Source organism: Ictidomys tridecemlineatus, chromosome 11 (genome assembly GCF_052094955.1).
Source record: "Ictidomys tridecemlineatus isolate mIctTri1 chromosome 11, mIctTri1.hap1, whole genome shotgun sequence".
In the NCBI taxonomy this organism is placed as follows: Eukaryota; Metazoa; Chordata; class Mammalia; order Rodentia; family Sciuridae; genus Ictidomys; species Ictidomys tridecemlineatus.
In genome coordinates this window covers 18,176,535-18,194,746 of record NC_135487.1, presented here as the reverse complement: position 1 = coordinate 18,194,746, position 18,212 = coordinate 18,176,535, and the positions used below count along the sequence as shown (strand labels likewise).

General features: G+C 49.8%; 1 protein-coding gene across 4 annotated transcripts in view; it reads right to left on the bottom strand.

The window, feature by feature from the left end:
- Window positions 1-17,096, bottom strand: part of Zdhhc18 (zDHHC palmitoyltransferase 18) — a 32,267-nt gene extending 15,171 nt beyond the window's left edge. For 3 of the 4 annotated variants that reach the window (XM_078025689.1, XM_078025687.1, XM_005317648.4), the window contains exons 1-2: window positions 16,666-17,095; window positions 11,470-11,630 (exon numbers count right to left, since the gene is read on the bottom strand). In XM_078025689.1, coding sequence (XP_077881815.1) covers window positions 11,470-11,630; window positions 16,666-16,988 — 484 coding nt within the window. In that variant the 5' untranslated portion in view covers window positions 16,989-17,095. Of the gene's footprint in view, window positions 1-11,469; window positions 11,631-16,665 lie in introns of all 4 variants that reach the window. The other variant, XM_078025688.1, reaches the window with a different exon arrangement.
- Between the last annotated feature and the right edge of the window lie 1,116 nt (window positions 17,097-18,212).

Genomic DNA, 18,212 nt, shown 5'->3' with positions numbered 1-18,212 from the left:
GCAGAGGCTGGCCTCAAACTTACGATCCTCCTACCCAAGTCTTCTGAATAGCTGAGATCACAGTTGTGCAATAAATGCCTGGCAAAAGCACTTTAAAGAATTTTTATTCAGGGGTGGGGATGTGGCTCAAGCGGTAATGTGCTCGCCTGGCATGTGCGGGGCTCTGGGTTCCATCCTCAGCACCACATAAAAATAAAATAAAGATGTTGTGTCCATCAAAAACTAAAAAATAAATTAAAAAAAGAATTTTTATTTACTGAAGATATCATTAAAAGAATGAAAAGGTAAATTCAGAGTAGGAAAAATATTTATGATATATTTATCTCATGAAGGACTTTTTCCAGGATTTATAAAGAATCCCTATAGGTCAGTAAGAAAAGTCAGACAACTGAATACAAATGTGGAAGAACACATAAGCAGGCATTTCCTAAACAAGGTTATCCAAATGGCCAATAAACACAGGAAGAGGTACTTATTATATTCATTAATCAGCAGGGAAATGCAGTTTTCAAACCATAACATGTTCCTATTACACATGTGCCAGAATGGCTAAGTTGAAAAAAATTAAAAAATAAAAAATACCAAGTATTGGTAAAAAAGCAAAGCAACTAGAAACCCATGACCACTTTGGCATATACACACCAGCAATTCTGCTCCATCTACCTGAAGGAAACGTGCATGAGGTGGCAGGGGCCCACGGATGTATACAAGGATGCTCAGAGCAACAATTGGCATCAAAGGCAAACTCTGCAACTACCCAAGTGCCCTGATCCAGTGATCCAGGAGGCTGAGGCAGGAGGAATGAAAGTTGGAAGCCAGCCTCAGCAACTTGGTGAAGCCCTAAGCAATTTAGTGAGACTCTTTCTAAAAATAAAATAAAATAAAAAGGGCTGGAGATGTAAAGTATGTCTAGGTTCAAATCACAACAACAACAACAACACCAACAACAAAAGAAACAAACAAACAAAGAAACCAGACACCTCAAAATGCAAAATGTTCAAAACAGGCAAAAGTAATCAGGATTACTGATTAGAATCAATATGTAGTTACCCTTGGAGGGGGACAGTAGTCAGAAAGGGGCACAAAGGGGGCTCCTGAGGTGGTAGTCATACACAGCGTGTTGATCTTTTTTTTTTTTTTCATAATTTTTCCATCATAGTTTTAGAAATTCTTAAACTGCTATTTTATTTATTTTTATTTTTTTTTAAAGAGAGAGAGAGAGAATGAGAATTTTTTTCGGCAGACACATCATCTTTATTTGTATGTGGTGCTGAGGATCGAACCCGGGCCGCACGCATACCAGGCGAGCACGCTACCCCTTGAGCCACATCCCCAGCCCACAGTGTGTTGATCTTGGCACTGATCTTATGTGTGTTCAGCCTGTGAACATGCACCCAAAAGAGCACATATAATCTGCAGACTTTTGGTAAACTCATTCTACTTCCATAAAAAAATAAGAAAAAGAACAAGAAAAGCTGAAGTAACTGATTGGAGGTCCCATAGCTGGTGTATTATTACAGTGGAATCTAAACCCAGGTCTGCCATGTGCAAAGTCCAAGGTTCTACCCATGGAGCCTCTTGGTACCCCAGGCCACAGAGGAACAAAGTCCCCAGAGCACTGGCTCCTTCCCAGATAGAAGCCTAAGAGTCACATGTGGAAGCCAGAGATCCCCAGCTCCAACTATGCTGCCAGCCACCACTGCTGCTGTATGATGTCCTCAGCTTGGCCACTTGACTCCCCTGATTATTTACTGAGTGCCTACATGTGTGCCCGGCACCATTCTAAGTGCTTGGCATGTATTGGTGAACCACACAGACTCCAGTCTCATGTCGCCAGCTACCACTTTCATGAGGTTGTTTCATAATCACCTTTTTTTTTTTTTTGGTACAAAGGACTGAACCCACAGATATTTTCCACTGAGCCACATCCCCAGTCATTTTTTTTAAAAATATCTTTGTTTAATTTATTTATTTTTATGTGGTGCTGAGGATTGAACCCAGTGCCTTACACATGCCAGGCAAGCACTCTACCACTGAGCTACAGCTCCAGCCCCCATCCCCAGTCATTTAAAAAAATTTTTTTTAGTTGTAAATAGACACAATACCTTTATTTATTTATTTTTGTGGTGCTGGGGACTGAACCCAGGACCTTGTACATGTGAGGCAGGCACTCTACCAACTGAGCTACAGCCCCAGCTCCCAGTTCTTTCTAGTCTTTTTGAATCAGGGTCTCACTTAGGGCCTCACTAAGCACTGAGGCTGGCCTTGAACTCATGATCCTCCTGCCTCAGCCTCATGAGTCACTAGGATTAGAGGCTTATGTGTCACTCCTCCTGGCTAGTTACCATCACCTTGATCACAGCATGTTAAAATAGAACCAAACATCCATGCACCTCCTTAAAACTAGCACCATGAGCCAGGCGTGGTGGTGCACACCCATAGTCCAAGTTCTTGAGAGGCTGAGTGGGAAGATCACGTGAGTCCATAAGTTTGAGTCCGGCTTGGGTAACAAAGCAAGCCCCTCTCTCAAAAAACAAGCACCTGGCAGCATGGTGAAGGGCGGGGGGTTAGAGGTCAGTGAACACCCTCAGAAACTGGTTTTGTCATTGACTGGTTGCATGAGGCTGAGTCAGGCGAACACCTCTGTGCCTCCACTTTCTCATCGGTGAAATGGGAATCAAAGGTAGAACGGTATCTGAATCCTGGCTCCACTTATTACTACCCGGATTTCTTCTGATGCTGATGTGAGGAAATCATCTAGCCTCTCTGTGCCTAACTGCTGAAAGAAGGATAATAGTAGTACCCACCTCACAGGTTGTCATAAGGATTAAATGAATTAATATAAGGTGTGGGCTACTACTGTTAGTTCACAGAACAACTGAGAGGAAGAAGGGGAGAGTCAGGGGAAAGAAACGCTTCACTGAGGGCTATGAGCTGAGCACTTTGCAGACATACTTCCTTCCCTCCTAATAACATCCCCTCAAGGTAAAAGCATACTTGTCATCTCCAGGTTACAACTGACATTTGTTCAATGAGGTTGAGTGGCTTGCCCAAGGCCACACAGCTAGTCCACAGCAGAGCCCGGATGTGAACCAGTTTCAAAGATTGGGTTTGTGGTCTTTCAGGAAATACTAAAACTCTGTTTTATTTTCATTATTTTTTCAACCCAGGGGCACTCTATCACTGAGCTGCATCCACAGTTCTTTTTATTTTGAGACCAGGTCTCACTAAGTTGCTGCGGCTGGCCTGGAGCCCACCACCCTCTTGCCTCTACTTCCCAAGTCTCTGGGATGATGGTATGTACCATTGTGCTTGGCGATTCTAACCTCTTCAGTTTAGAGTTGAGAAAACAGAGGCCCAGAGAGGTTAGGGGATTTGTCCAAGACCACACAGAGGCAAAAGCAGAAAGCCCATTCTGGAGTCTCTTTGCAGACATCTCCTTTCTTGTCCCTACCTGGCCAGTCTTCAGGTCTAGACATCATCTTCCTTCCTAATCCTTCACCCTCTCTTCCCAGCACAAGTGCAAGCCCAGAATCACCACCCAGATGTCCTGGACGAATCTTTACCCTGGATTTCGTTCTTTTTTCTTTTTGGATTTTGGAATATTTGCAAATACATAATGAGATATTTTAGAGATGAGACCTAAGTCTTCACATGAAATTCATTTGTTTCATATATCTCTTATATACACAGTCAGAAAGTAAGTTAATACAATATTTTTTAGTGTGCCTGTATTTTGACTGCAAACTGTCTCATGAGATCAAGTGTGGAATTTTCCACATGTGGTTTCATGTCAGCCTCAAAAAGTTTTAGATTTGGGGTTTTCAGATTAGGGATGCCCAGCCTATAAATATTAGGCATAATTTATTTTGAGACAGAGTCCCACTAAGTTGCCCAGGCTGGTCTTGAACTTGCATTCTTCCTGCCTTGGCTCCCCCAGTAGCTGGGATTACAGGAGTGTGACACTGGGCCGGCTTAGCCATTACTCTTATTGTTGTTCTATGAAATTCTACATTCCACACACAGGGTCATGAAGAAACCTTCAGAACACAACTCGTCTGTGAGTGGAGGACAGCCACAGGCCCTCTTCAGCACTGAGAGAAGCTACTAGAATCCTCAGTGGATCCCAATGGTCCTTCCCAGGACAGAGGGGAGCCTGTACTCTCCCACAAGGCAGGGATGGAGCGCTGACCAACATGTTCTGGCCTCCAGCAACAAGGACTCTTCCCAACTCTGAGAAAGAGGAAGGGAAGCTGTGCACACACCACTTCCTCAGACCTTCAAGAGACAGGGAGGCAGAGAGAGGTGCCATGTCAGAGCGAGGGTACCAGCCAGGTGCTGAATAGAGGTCACTGGAGGCTTGGCAGGGGCAGCTGTCCTGGCTTATTCTCAAGCCAAACAGTGCTGACCACTCACTGGCCCAGACTCAGCCTCAGAACCCTCCTCCAGGTGCTCCTCCCAGGGGCTGTGGCCAGTGACAGCTAACTGCAGCAAGTCCCTCGGCCATTCCTGACCGAAAGGCTGAGCTTCTTAAGTTTCTTTCTTCCTTTTTAATTATGCCAATTCTATTCTTTACAAATCATTAGACTGTTTCTTTTGTAGTGTTGTTGTTTTTTCCCCCAGTAGGATTGTAGGTTTTTTTCTGGGTGTGTGTGCCTATGTGAGTATATGGTGCTGGGACTGGCATGCTAGACAAGCGCTCTACCTGAGCCACACCCCATCCCAAGTCTTGAGCTTCAATGTAAAGCCATGATTTCAAGGTGTACTGACATTCCCTGTTTCACTGGACCACAGAGAATGCCCTAGGCTAGGCAAGGGGACATGTGCCCACATTTTGCTGATGGGAGGAGAGTTCACTCCAGCAGAACAAGGCAGGGCTGAACTGAGAATCCTTGCTTCCTGAGGCAGTCTCTGTTCATTCTTTAAAAATGTGAGTGCCCACTTTGGGCACGATACTGCTTAAGGCCTGGGTGTGGCAGGTAAGGAGAAAGTACATATAGATAAGTCAGAGATATCTGTTTGTTCACCCTGTGCCTGACTGGCACATGCAGGTATTCAAATAATAGTTGTTGAAGGAGGAGGGACTGATCAGAAGAGATGCTTTCCTGCACTAAGGAAATCTAAGACCTGCTCCAGGGCTCCTTCTGCTATGTCAGGCTCTTCCCCCACCTCTCACTTCCAAAAAAGGTGCTCTCATGCAAGCAAAGCTCTCCTGCCCCTTCTAGAAGGGTATCTAAAGTCTCTGAGGATGTGATCACAAGGGGAGGGACTTATCCTTTCCCAGGATAAGGCTATGATGAGATGCAAATATACTTCCTCAGAACTTCCTCCTGACCAAGGGACATGCTGGGCGTCATGAATGGCTGAGGTTGTTATTATATTAAAGGCCAGTGCTGGTGTGGAAACCCCCTAGGGCTGGCTGGCTCTGGACTGCTGGGGATGGAACCCAGGGCCTCAGGCATGCTGGGTAAGCTGTCTGCCACCAAGCTCCACCCCCAGCCCCTGAGAAGGCTTAAGTGAAGGGAGGCCCTGACTGCTTTACTGCCCCTCTGTCACCACCTACGGAGGTAACTGTGGTCTCCCAGCTCCCAGGGCCAGCTCAAGGTCAGCCACAGTGCACAGGTCTCTAGGGGTAGGTCACTGTAATCCCTACATGACCACTGGGTTCATTCCCAGAGGTTTATGGAGCCTCTATCACCTACCAAGCCTAGTGCTAGGCCTGGGGATACAGGAAGAGCTCAGCCTGAGGGCAGTCAGGTAGAGGAATTGTATAGGAAGCACTGAGTCAATGCCACCATGCAGTGACTCTGGACCAGCTCCATGTCATTTTTTTATAATACCTTTATCTATGTATTTTTAGGTGGTGCTGGGGATCAAACCCAGCGCCTCACACGCGCCAGGCAAGCGCTCTACCACTGAGCCCCAGCCCCAGCCCTGACGTGTCATTTTTTTTTCCCCATTTTGAAACCTGGTATGACCACTTGTTGGTCTAAGACTTTGAGGAAGCTGCTTAGCACCCTGAACCTCACTTTCCTCAAGTCTAAAATGGGCAATAATAAACCTCGCAAGACACACAGAAAAGATAAGATAACATCAAGGTCTAACCCATAATCAGTCAATTACTGATGCAATTGTCTATACTCAATGCCTTGAGAATTCAGCAGGGAGTAGTGGAGTGAAGACGGGAGGCAGCATACAAATCAAAAGTGGCAATTGTGCTGGACCAGAGAGTATGAGACCACAGGCCTGCCAGGGCTAGAAGGCATAACAGCAGAGGGGACAGCAGAAGGGACAGCAGAGGGGACAGCATGAGCACAGGCAAAGGCCCTGAGCATGCAGCCGAGCTTCAGGTCCTGGGGAGTGGGAGGAAATGAGGGCAGGCAGGGCTGCAGCTGGCTTCCTTCTGCTGGCTCCACCCCTGTCAGCGAACATTCCGGAAGGTGGAAGATGACTTGTTTCCTGCCGGGACACAGCACCAGTGAATCATGTCATGAGAAATGATTCCCTTCACTACTCTCCATCAAGGGAAAGCCACAACTCTTAATACCTGGAACTGCGAACCTCCCGCACTGCAAAGGGACTGTGGTCCAGGGGCAGCTGTAACCGCCAGGAAACCTGTAGCATTGCTGCCTCTGCTTTCATGACTAATCTACAGAGAGGAAGTTGAGTCTGATTTTCCACTTAACAGGGTGACAGACATTTTACTTTCAAAATATACAACCCCCTGCTGCCTGAGGACAGGGCTATATTCTAAGAATGTGTCACTGATCACTAGGTGTGATTTCCTCGCTGTGTGAACACCAGCGTGTACTTACACAAACAAAGAGGACTATGATGCCACTAGGTGATAGGATCTTATGGGACTACAGTCCTTTATGGAGTATGTCATTGGCCAAAATGACAGAATGCAGTGATTCCATTTAAAGGAAAATACCAGGGAAATGAAGGTACATATGGATATGGGAAGGGCAAGAGACATGAACTTCATGACGGATGGAAACGGCACCGAGGGCTCCGGGAATCACCCAAGTTCCCAGTCTAGGAGGACCAGGGACAAATTTGGGTCTCGGAGAAACAACTGCAACTGAAGACCAGGACTGGGGGCCTGGCCAGCAGAGCCTGAGTCAAGACAGGAGGAAGGTGAGGTGGGACTGCCCCAGGAAGCGGCCTTCAGGACCCGGTGGAGAGAAGGACCCGATGGTCTGTGAGCTGGCACATAGGAGCACACGGGAAAGACTGCATCTGTCCCATGAGTGCACCTGGGTCTAGCTGGGTCTAGGTATGCATCTGTCCCTCAAACGCAGATGTCTCTGTTATTTCTCATCAGATTAGAAGCTTCTCAGGAGTATTATTCCCACACTCTTCCTCTTCCAACTGCCCAGAGCCTGCAGGCTGATCCAGCTACACAGGCACCAGGTGACAAGTCCCGATCTCAGATTAGGGTGACCAGCTGCCCTGGTTTGCCTGGGATGATTTAGACCCCTGGTGCTAGGAAACAGCAGTCCTAGGCAAACTGGAAGGAGCTGGTCACCCTGCTGGACAGGCACCTTGGACATCTACAGGACTGAAGCTCCTGGCCTCTGGGGCAGAATTAAGAACCTTAACTGGGCATGGTAGCACACACCTGTAATTCCTGTGGCTCAGGAGGCTAGGCAGAGGATCCCAAATTCAAAGCAAACCTCAGCAACTTAGTGAGGCCCTCAGCAACTTAGCGAGATCCCATCTTTTTTTTTTTTTTTAATATTTATTTTTTAGTATTTGGCGGACACAACATCTTTGTTTGTATGTGGTGCTGAGGATCGAACCGGGGCCGCACGCATGCCAGGCGAGCGCGCTACCGCTTGAGCCACATCCCCAGCCCTAGCGAGATCCCATCTTGAAATAAAATGTAAAAAGGGCTGGCAATGTAGCTCAGTCATGGAGTGCCCTTGAGTTCAAGTCCCAGTACTGAAAAAAAAAAAAAAAAAAAAGTAAATAAAAATGGGCTGGAGGAGCTAGGGTTGTGGCTCAGTGGTACAGCACTTGCCTAGCATGTGAGAGGCCCTGGGCTTGATTCTCAGCACCACATATAAATAAATAAAATAAAGTTCATTGACAACTGAAAAAAAAAATTTAAAATGATGGGGGGAGCTGAAGAGTAGCTCAGGGGTAAAGGGCCCCCAAATTCAATCTGCAGTTTGGGAGAGGGTAAAAAGAGGAGAAGTTTGCACTGTCTGCATGAGCCTAGGACCAGGAATCAGTGCGTGTTTCTATGACCACCACCTCAGAGTAGACCCTCACCCTCTCAGAAAAGTCCCACAGACTTAGTCCTTACCAAGAAAACATTTCCACTTTGATCAGAAGCCTCCTGGCCACACCCCAAAATCTGGCTTCAGTTGTAGCTTAAGGATTCAAAGGTCCCAAAGATGTCGCTTTCAAACTTGGCAACTGATCTCAAAAGAAAGCCCAGGCCCTGTGAGGCTGATTCCACTGTCCCCTACACTGTTCCCTTCCTGCTGTGGTGTTCCGTGTGCTCCAGTCAACTCGGCCTGCTCAGCAGCCCCAGGCCTGTCCCTCCTTCCCACTCCTGTCCTCTCTCTATTCCATCTTCCTGGCCCCATGCTTCCAACTTCCTGTGCTTGAATCCCACCCAAACTTCATGGCTTGACTCAACTGTCACCTCTCCAGGAAGTCTCTCCAAGTCTTTCAGGTGGAAGACACTTCAGTCCCTGCAATCCTCTCCCAAAGCCTGGCCTGGCCTGGCCTGTGGTGGGCAGGCCTTCCACGGTGTGCTGACCTAGACCAGAAACCACTCAGACTCCTCGCCCCTCTGCGGTAAGGAGGCAGCGCAGGAACTCACACACAAAGGCACGAACCCACAGTGCCTCCATGGGACATGCCAACCGTCTCTTGACAGCCCCACGGGCAGCAAGGAACATCTTCATGTAGGTTCATTCTTAGCAGTTCATCCATCCTGTCAGCCACCATCACTGACCCTTCCATATGACAAGGTGAACACGATCCTTGTGTATCTCACAGCCCAGAGGACAGGGCAACTCCATAATGACAACCTTGCAGCACAGGGGAGAAAAGAAAGGAGAATGCACACGGGAAGGTCATGGATGGCCTGGCTCAGGTAGGTCCCAGAGTGCAGACAGGACAGAGGGACTGTGTCCCCACGGCCATGTCAGAAGACAAAGCAAAGGGTTTGGGGGTGAGGACACACTCCATCTCTGTTCCTTCACCCCACGCCTTGTGACCACCGGCTCAGTGTCTGCGAGGCCTACAGGGTCGCCTTTATCATCGGATGTTGTGAAGAACTGGGGGGATAATGGAGGGAAGGCGCGGAGCAAATGGTCACACTCTCCCAAACATGGGGATTACTGTTGTCATTATCACCCAAGTAGCTCACAGGAGGTCAGAGGATTCCAGGCTGCCAGACCTCAGAGTCTGGCTGAGCAGGACCATAATCCTGCCTTATGATTAGCCCTGACCTGCAGGGGAGGAGAAACCAGGTGCTGGGCGTCCTTGGCTGCCAGGTGCACCAGCCCAGGTCGGACCCAGTGATACTAAAGAGGCTGTACCTGGGAGGCCGTGTGGCCAGTGGCCGGGGGTACAAAGGGAAGGAAGCTGGATGGAGATGACAGGCAGCGGCCCTGGGTGTGGCTGTGAACAGGCTTGGCGAAGGAATGAGACAGAACCCACAAAACTGGAGAGAGCACCCTCTCCCGCTGGTCCCTCCCAAGCTGCTCCCGAGAATTAGTGAAATTACTTCCAGTGATGGGCACAGCAGGGCTCTGACATTTACAGGCCACTAGATCTCTTCAGGGCCAGCTGGGCATTTAAAAGCCTGTCAGGGGAAGGAACCAGCCATCAACCGGAAACCCCCGAGGTGTGCAAACACCCACGTCACTTCTCGACAGGAAGGAGCTAGGGTGGAGCAAGCTAAGATTAAGGTCCTGTCCCCAGAGCCTAGCGGTCCAGGGGAACTTGCACAGCAGGCTAAGAGGAGTCAAGGGCCACACAAGGCACCTGTTGTCCCTCACGTCCACCCAGTTTGTTCACCATCCTGGGATTCTCCCTTTACTGTTTGAAGACCCTCGTATTCCTACCACATCATAGGGGGCCCATCTCTTAGAGGGCTCCTGACCACCGGATCTAAACCAGCCCAAGCCCATGTCTACTGTGTCCCTCTACTGTCCCTTCACCAGGCTCTCATCTCTACAGGCCCATGCCTCTGCTCAGATATCACCTCCTTCACAGGACCTCCCCTGACCACACTGCTTAAAACCCTATGCCCTTCCACAGCTCTCATCCTCTCTCCCTCCTCTTTCTGTCTGAATCTTAGACATTTAATTATTTGTTTACTGTCTCTCTCCTCCCCTGGAATATCATCTCCATGAGGACAAGGATTAACGTCAGTTAGTTTTGTTCACTGCTATTCTATCACCAGCATCTAGAAAAGTGCCTGGCACATAGCAGTTGCTCAATAAATGTTTGATGAATAAATGAATTTATTTATTCATCAAACATTAAAGAGGAGGGCTGTAGGGCTGGGGATGTGGCTCAAGCGGTAGGGCGCTCGCCTGGCATGCATGCGGCCTGGGTTCGATCCTCAGCACCACATACAAACAAAGATGTTGTGTCCGCCGAAAACTAAAAAATAAATATTAAAATTATCTCTCTCTCTCTCTCTTTAAAAAAAAAAAAAAAAGAGGAGGGCTGTAGCCAGACTGCCTGGAGTCTCAGTGCAACTCTTTCATTTACTGTGTGATCCTGGACTATTTACTTAATGTATCTGTGCCTCAATTTAATCAATCAGTAAAAAGAGAATAACAATAGTACATTTCATAGGATTAATGGGTTCAATAAGATCATGCCTATGAAAAGGTTAAAATAGTGCCTGACCCTGAGTTAGCACTCAGTGCCATGCTGACTGCCAATACAGTCTTTTCTTGACTAGTTCTTTTGTTATTGTTTGTTTATTTGCTTTTGGTACTGGGAGTTGAACCCAGGGGAAATTAACTACTGAGCCATGTCCCCAGCCCTTTTTATTTTTTTTATTTTTGAGATGGCATTTTGCTAAGGGCCTTGCTAAATTGCTGAGGCTGACCTTGAATGTGATCCTCCTGCTTCAGCCTCTCAAGTCATTGGCATTACAGATGTGTACTACCACACCCAGCTTAGCTAGTATTTCTTTCTTCTCTCTCTCTTTTTTTTTTGGTCTGGAACTGGGGATGGAATGCAGGGCCTCACACATGCCAGGTGAGTGCTCTGCCACTGAGCCACATCCCCAGCCCTGGCTAGCATTTCTTGCTTGTTTATCATCTGGCTCCCACCACTCCAGCGTCCACTCCAGCCTGCCTTGCTCACTACTGTAACCCAGTTCCTAGCAAAGTGTTAGAAGATAAAAATTGGGCCCCCTCCCAAGTCCAGGAACTTGGAGCTGGGAAAGACACAGCTTCAGCTGAGAGTATAAATGAGCCTCACCAATCTGTTTCTCCAGGGCAGCTGCTTCACAGACAGTGGCCCGGGGCAGGATCCCAGGGTCAGTGAAACTTGTTTGCAGCAGGCAGCTCATGACGAAGAAGAAGAGGATGGCAGCGATGATGGGGATGGCCAGGGTCAGTTTGCGAGCCAGGTAGGGGCAGCTAGAAAGAGAGATGGAGAGAGAGATCAGCAGATACCCCAAGGACTCGCTGGGGTACTAGGTATCACATTTTTGAATAAAGCTGAGGCTGAGGCACAGCTTCTGGGTGAGTGCAGCCACTCCCATATAAGTGCCCATAATAAGCATCACTTATCTAGCCTTGTACTTCCCCGATGAGCTCATGGCAAAGTGATCAACAGATCCCAGTGCCATCCCCCCCACCCCCACCACTGAGACAGGGTCTCACTGCATTGCCCAGGCTGGCCTTGAACTCCTTGGTAGGCTCAAGTGATGCCCCCATTGTAGCTGCTGAGTCTACAGTTGTGCCACTGTACCAAGCTCATATCCCAGCACTCTTAACCCCAGTGCTTAGCTGCAGCCTCAAGATCCTCTGAAACACAGGGCTCCAGGCAGTACTAAGAATTAAGTGAAGTATCGTGATAAACCACCCATGGCCATGTTTGTTTATTCATTCACCTCGTCACTCACTCCCCAAATATTCTTCTTTGAGCCAGGCAACACTTTTAATAAACAGCAGGAATAATGGCCATAAATATGACAAGAGTCCCTAGCCCATGAGGCCCCCTGAAGGAGAGACACTGAAGCTAAAACCAGAATGAGTAGAGGGTTGGGGGCAACAGCACAGTCAGTCATGGCCACGGTCACCTAAGGCATGATAACTCCATAGGAATGTGCCAGGACCCCTAACCCTAGGTGGTTCAGAGAACAGCCAAAAGAAAGCTCAGGCTCTGTGAGGCTGCTGGACGAACATGTGTCCTCCTCTACCAGGCAGGTGGGCAGCCTATCACAGGCCCCCATCCCTCTCTCAGACCCATCTTCCATCCTTTTTTTTTTTGGTAGTACTGGGATTAAACCCAGGAGTGCTTTATTACTGAGCCACATTTCTGTCCTTTTTATTTTTTAGTTTGAAACAAGGTCTCGCTAAGTTGCTGAGGCTGACCTGTGATCCTCCTGCCTCAGCCTCCTGAGTTGCTGGGATTATATCATGTCGTTACATTTTGAATATAATCCAAATTCCCTACCACAGCCTCATAGGCCAAGCATGGTCCAGACCCTACTGAATTCAGGAAGGTTCCTACTGAAGGTTTCTCCAGCCTCATTCCATGAAATTCTCCTTGCCCCCATGAATCCTGTTACAATTGCTTCAGGATAGCCCCTAAAACAAGCCTGGCTCTTTCCTACATCAGAGCCTTTGCATTTGCTGTTCCTTTTTCTGGAATGCTCTTCCTTCCTCAGAAGGACCATCCATGACAAATTCTTTATAAAGCAGCCCTTCCCAATACTCCTATTTCTTGCATAAAATTAAAAATATTAATTGTCTGCTGATGTGTTGACTTCCTGTTCCCTGCTGGGACACAAGCCCCTATGAGGAGACAGACTGTGATCACCTGTTCACCTAACCCTAGCACCCTGCCAGCACCTGGTACCAAGAAGGTGCTCAGTATATATCTTCTAAAAATGAATGAATAGTGTTCCCCTCCGGCAAGAGGTCAGAAATAGCTGTCTTCTTCGAAGGCATTTTATGTGCGATTTACAGCCCTAATTCATAAATTATTATTAACAATATCTTAAGTACTAACAATTACTATGTGCCATAAATCTTTATAGTAGAGTTAGGTACAGTGGCACATGCCTGTAACCCCAATGACCCAGGAGGCTGAGGCAGGGGGATCATAAGTTCAAGGCCAGTCTCAGAAATTTAGCAAGATGTTGTCTTAAAATAAAAAAATAAAGAGTTGGGGATGTAGTTCAGAGTACCCTTAAGGTTCAATCCCTAGTACCAAACAAACAAACATCTTTACAGAGACCCTCTGAAATTATGCTTCTTAATTTACAGATGAAGAAACTAAAGCTCAGAGAACTTAGGTAACTTGTCTGAGGTGAGGGGGGACTCAAGCCAGATCTGACTTTGAGGTCCATACTATATTAATCACTGTCACATGCTGCTTTCCCTCCTAGAGACAGAGTGGACTAATGGAGTGGGAAGCAGCTATTTGGAAATGACTGGAGGCTGGAGGCCCGAGAGCAGCCAAGAGGCCTGGAGCCAGCACAGAGGCAGGGAGCAAACCTGTGGGCATCTACCCACTGCTTCTGAAGCCTCTAGCATCAGGTGCTGTGGCTTCCACAGAGGCCTTTCCCCTGAGGAGCAGAGACTGCCAAGGACAAGAACTCCTAGGGGCCCACGCTCTACTCCACAAATCTCAGTGCTCTCAGATCTGATTCTCAAAAAGAACCAGCCAGGTGCTCAGGGTCACCCACATGGCAACTCGTCCAGTTCATGCACAACCAGACTTCTCTGGAGAATGGAAAAGACTTGAACTCTGAGACTTGTAGAACCTTCAAGAAACACTAAGTCCTAGTCTCTTGATTTTCCAGAGGGGAACTCCTGGGCCCACAGCTAGATTTAAGTTCACTTAGCCGGCCAAAGTCTCTGGGCTCCCAAAAAATGATTTGCTCATTCATTCTTTCAACCAGTAGTTGCTGTATTTAGTATCTGCAATATTCAGGCACTGGTTCTATGGACTAAGGATACAACAGTGAGAACAATACCCTGCTCTCATGTACAAAGGAGGCAAGAAACTACCAAACAAGTATGCATGCAGCATGGATGTCAGGGAAGGGTGTGGAAAGGGAAGAGTGAGGCACGAGGCCACCTGAAGGAAGGACACTCCTAGCGGTGCGAAGGCCCCAAGATAGGAGTGTGCAAGCAGGCCAACCTGCCTGGATGGGAATGCACACAAGGGCAATGGGGCAGAAGCAGGGACGCAGGGACCAGAGCTCTGGCTCCTACCCAGAGAACCAGGAGGACTGAGATCTGACTTGGAATCAAAGGGACACTCCTGCTGCAGTGGGGGTGGGGGTGGGGGTGGGAAGTAGGCAGAAGCCAGGAGGCCTGCGCAACAATCTACCAAACCAAACAAGGAAGCAAAACCATTCACTGCAGAGAAGGCCCCAGATGGCCACCTGTATCTTTTCCCAGAGCAATGGGGGTGTCTGAGCATCTCCATGCTCCCTGCCTCACTAAAGGCACTTCCGCCACTCCAGCTTCTTACTGAGATTTCACTCTGGTCCAGACCCAGGTGAGCTCAGGGACTTCACCAAACCCTGCTGTCAAATCTACCACTTCAAGTGAGGACAAGGACAAGCAGAGACAAAAGCCAAGATGATTCACAAGTGTTCTCTGAGCCTGGAAGTCCTTGCTTTCTCCCTAGCAGGGGACAAATAAGTTACCAGCAAAGCTACTCACTCAGCCAGCAACCGTCCTGCTTCTGAACTGACTGAATCTCACACTGTAGGTCACAGGGCCAACAGCTGCAAGCACTGCTTCCTCCTGCCTGGGCAAGAGACTGAGCACAGCCTGAGGCTCCTGGAGGAGACACTTTCATAGCATCCACAGGTCTGGTCTGGAAAACCAGGTCTCACATTCAGCCCAGGGGCTACCCTGTGGGCTGGGAATCCAGAGCTTCTATTTCTAAATCATCCCTGAACTTTTTTTCCACAAAGACAAAGAAAGAGCAGAGTGTTTAGTGGATGAAAAGAAGAAGCCGATTTATAGGAAGTCTTCCCCTTGCTTCAAGGGGCAATCTGAGGTTGCAGTTACATGATCTAGGAACTGGAAAGGGATCTGGGAGCTGGTGTCTTTGTGACAGCCTCGCTATGGCCACATGCCCTTGTGAAGTGTTTTTCTGGTGAAGACAACAAGTACTAAAAGCAGCCAACATCAGGTTAGTGTTACTGGGCTAAAAGCCCGCAGGCCAATCTCATGATCACCTGGGGAATGGGTACTATTAAAGACCCTATTTTACAGATGAGGAAGCAGGAGGTCTGAAAATTGAAGTCACTGCCCTGAGGCCACAAATTAGTGTGAGGTGAAGCTGTTGGCCCCAGAGACAGAGTTCTCAACCACACCACAAGAGGACCACAAGAGATGAGAGCCAGGAGGGGAAGGTGGGGCTCATGGGGTGGGTGTGGATGCCTGGGATTCTGTGCAAGGAATTATGTGGCAGGTGGCTCCAGCTAGAAAGGTGGGGTGGAAACTTCTGATCACCAATGTGGTCCTGGTAAGGTTATAAGTACCCACTCCTTCATCCACAAAACAGATATCCTGTGTGGGACAATCCAGGGTCACTGGGGAGACAAAGGAGTAAAAAACCCATGGGGCAAAAAGGACCTGTCATACCAAAGCACTCTGGATCCTTTCTTTAAGAAATAACAAGGCACATAGCTGTTCCTGATGTGGAACAGGCCAGAGGAATGCTCCAGAATGGTAAGAAGGGGAAAAAAGCCATGAGGTCAAGAATGGGGGCAGGGACCTGGAAGACATCTGGGGGAATCAGGGGACTAAGGGAAGGACAGGAAGCTCTGAGGAAGCTAAGGGAAGAAGGAAGAGGCAGCCAGAGAGGCCCCAAGATGTTTGTGGGAGGATGCCTTGGGATCCACAGTGAGCATGACAGGGAAAGCAAAAACGGGAGGGGTCTGAAAGGAGACCCTGGGATGACCTGGAGGGAGCAAGAATATGCTAGGAAATTCAGGATGGTATGTACACAGCCAAAGGACATAGAAATTTAGAAGTTGTCTGGAAGGCTAAGAAAAGATGCCTTGAGGGGTCAGAAAGAGTGTGGGATGTGCAAAAGATGGTCCAGGGATGAGAGAGCAGGAGGGCTCTACCTAAGGAACCGAGGAGGCCTGGGGGGCTGGTTCTGGGAGGCTGGAGGCGGGGTGAAGGGACACTGGAGGGTGGTGTTCCTTTAGAGGCCGGCAAAGGCAGGGAACCAAAGCAGAGCGGCCGAGGACAGAGTGGCTGGCAAGGGTGGAGGGGTCCAGGGCGGGCAAACAGGAGATGAGCCGGGAGCCAGGGGAGGCCTCAGGACAGACCGGAGAGGAGCAGGCGTCTGCGGGCAGCCTCAGGGCTGAGAGGGCGAGTGCCCGGAGGAGCCGTGCAGGTGGGTGCCCACGCAAGGGGAGCAAGGGGCACGCAGCCGGCGATGGGGGCGCGGCGAGCGCCGCGAACTCACTCGAAGACGAAGAAGAGGACCGTGGTGCTGAGGATGAGCAGCAGCGTGAGCGCAAAGACGCCGCCGTGACCCGCCAGCATGAGGCGGCCGCCGCAGTAGAAGCGGTTGCGGCCCGGGAACACCTCCCACTTGCGCCGCGGGCGGCGGCCCAAGCTCCCGCTGCCGCTGCCGCTGCCGCTGCCGCTGCCGCTCCAGCGCGGCGCGGCGGGCGCGGGCCCGGGTCCCGGGGCGGGGGGCGCGGCGGGGCCGGGGCGGCGCGCCCCGGGGGAGGCGGGCGGCGGGGCAGCCCCAGGGCTGATCTGCTGGTACTCGCAGTCCTTCATGCGGCCGGCCGCGGGCCTCGGCTCCGTGCCCCGCGGGCCGGCCGGACCGCTCCGGGACCGGGACGAGAAGCGGAGGTGGCGGCGGCGGCGCGCGCGCGCGCGCGGCGCTCGCTGGCTCGCTGGCTCGCTGGGGGCGGCCCCGCCGCCGCCCCGCCCCCGGCCCGCCGCCGCCGCCGCTACCGCCGCGGCCTCCCGCCGCAGCGCCCCCTTCGCCGGGGCCCGGGATGGCGCGGCCGCGGCGGTCCCGGCCCACAGCAGGACCCCAGCGAGTCCCTGCGCCCCCTGCGCCCCTTCCGCCGCAGTTCTACACCAGGAGCCATCAGCAGATGCGCTCTCAAGGGCGCTTTCTCTTTTGCAAGCAAACCGTTTGTTAGGAGCCCACTGTGTGCCAGACACTGTGCCAAGAGCCGAGATTCAGGTGGTGGCCCATTTATAATTCCCGGGCCAGGCTTCGCACATCCCTGAGGACTGACTGGACGGTATTCTGGAGGCAGGCATCTTTGGGAATCGTGGACACATCCAAAGTTCAAATGCCCAAAGGGCCCACCTTCTAGTCTCCCTCACCCAGCTGTCCTGGGCCCAGACCAGAGGTTCCTAGGTATAACCTAGGTATATGCAGGGGTCATGCCTGAGGGCCTCACGTGTTTTTTTCAGGAATTCTGGATATATTCGTGTTCTATTGCTACGGAACAAATTACCACAAACTTAAAAAACACACCTATTTCTCATGGATCCCAGGTCAGGAACCCAGAAACAGTTGAGCTAAATCCTTTGCTTGGAGTCTCACAGGGTTCCAATCCAGGTGGACCCACCCCAGCAGGGTGGGCTGGCTCTAATCCGAGCTACTCAGGACGCTGAGGCAGGATTACAAGTACCAGGCCAGGCTGGACAATTTAGCGAGTTGCTGTGTCAAAAAATAAGAAGGTTGGGGATGCAGCTCATGGTAAAGTGTTTACCTATCTTGTGTGAGGCCCTGGGTTCAATCCCCAGTACCACAAATAAATAAAAAATAGGGGCTGGGCTGGGGATGTGGCTCAAGCGGTAGCGCACTCGTCTGGCGTGCGCGGGGCCCGGGTTCGATCCTCAGCACCACATACAAACAAAGATGTTATGTCCGCCGAGAACTAAAAAATAAATATTTAAAAAATTCTCTCTCTCTCTCTCTCTCTCTCTCTCCTCTCTCACTCTCTCTTTAAAAAAAAAAAAAATCTTAAAAAAAAAAAA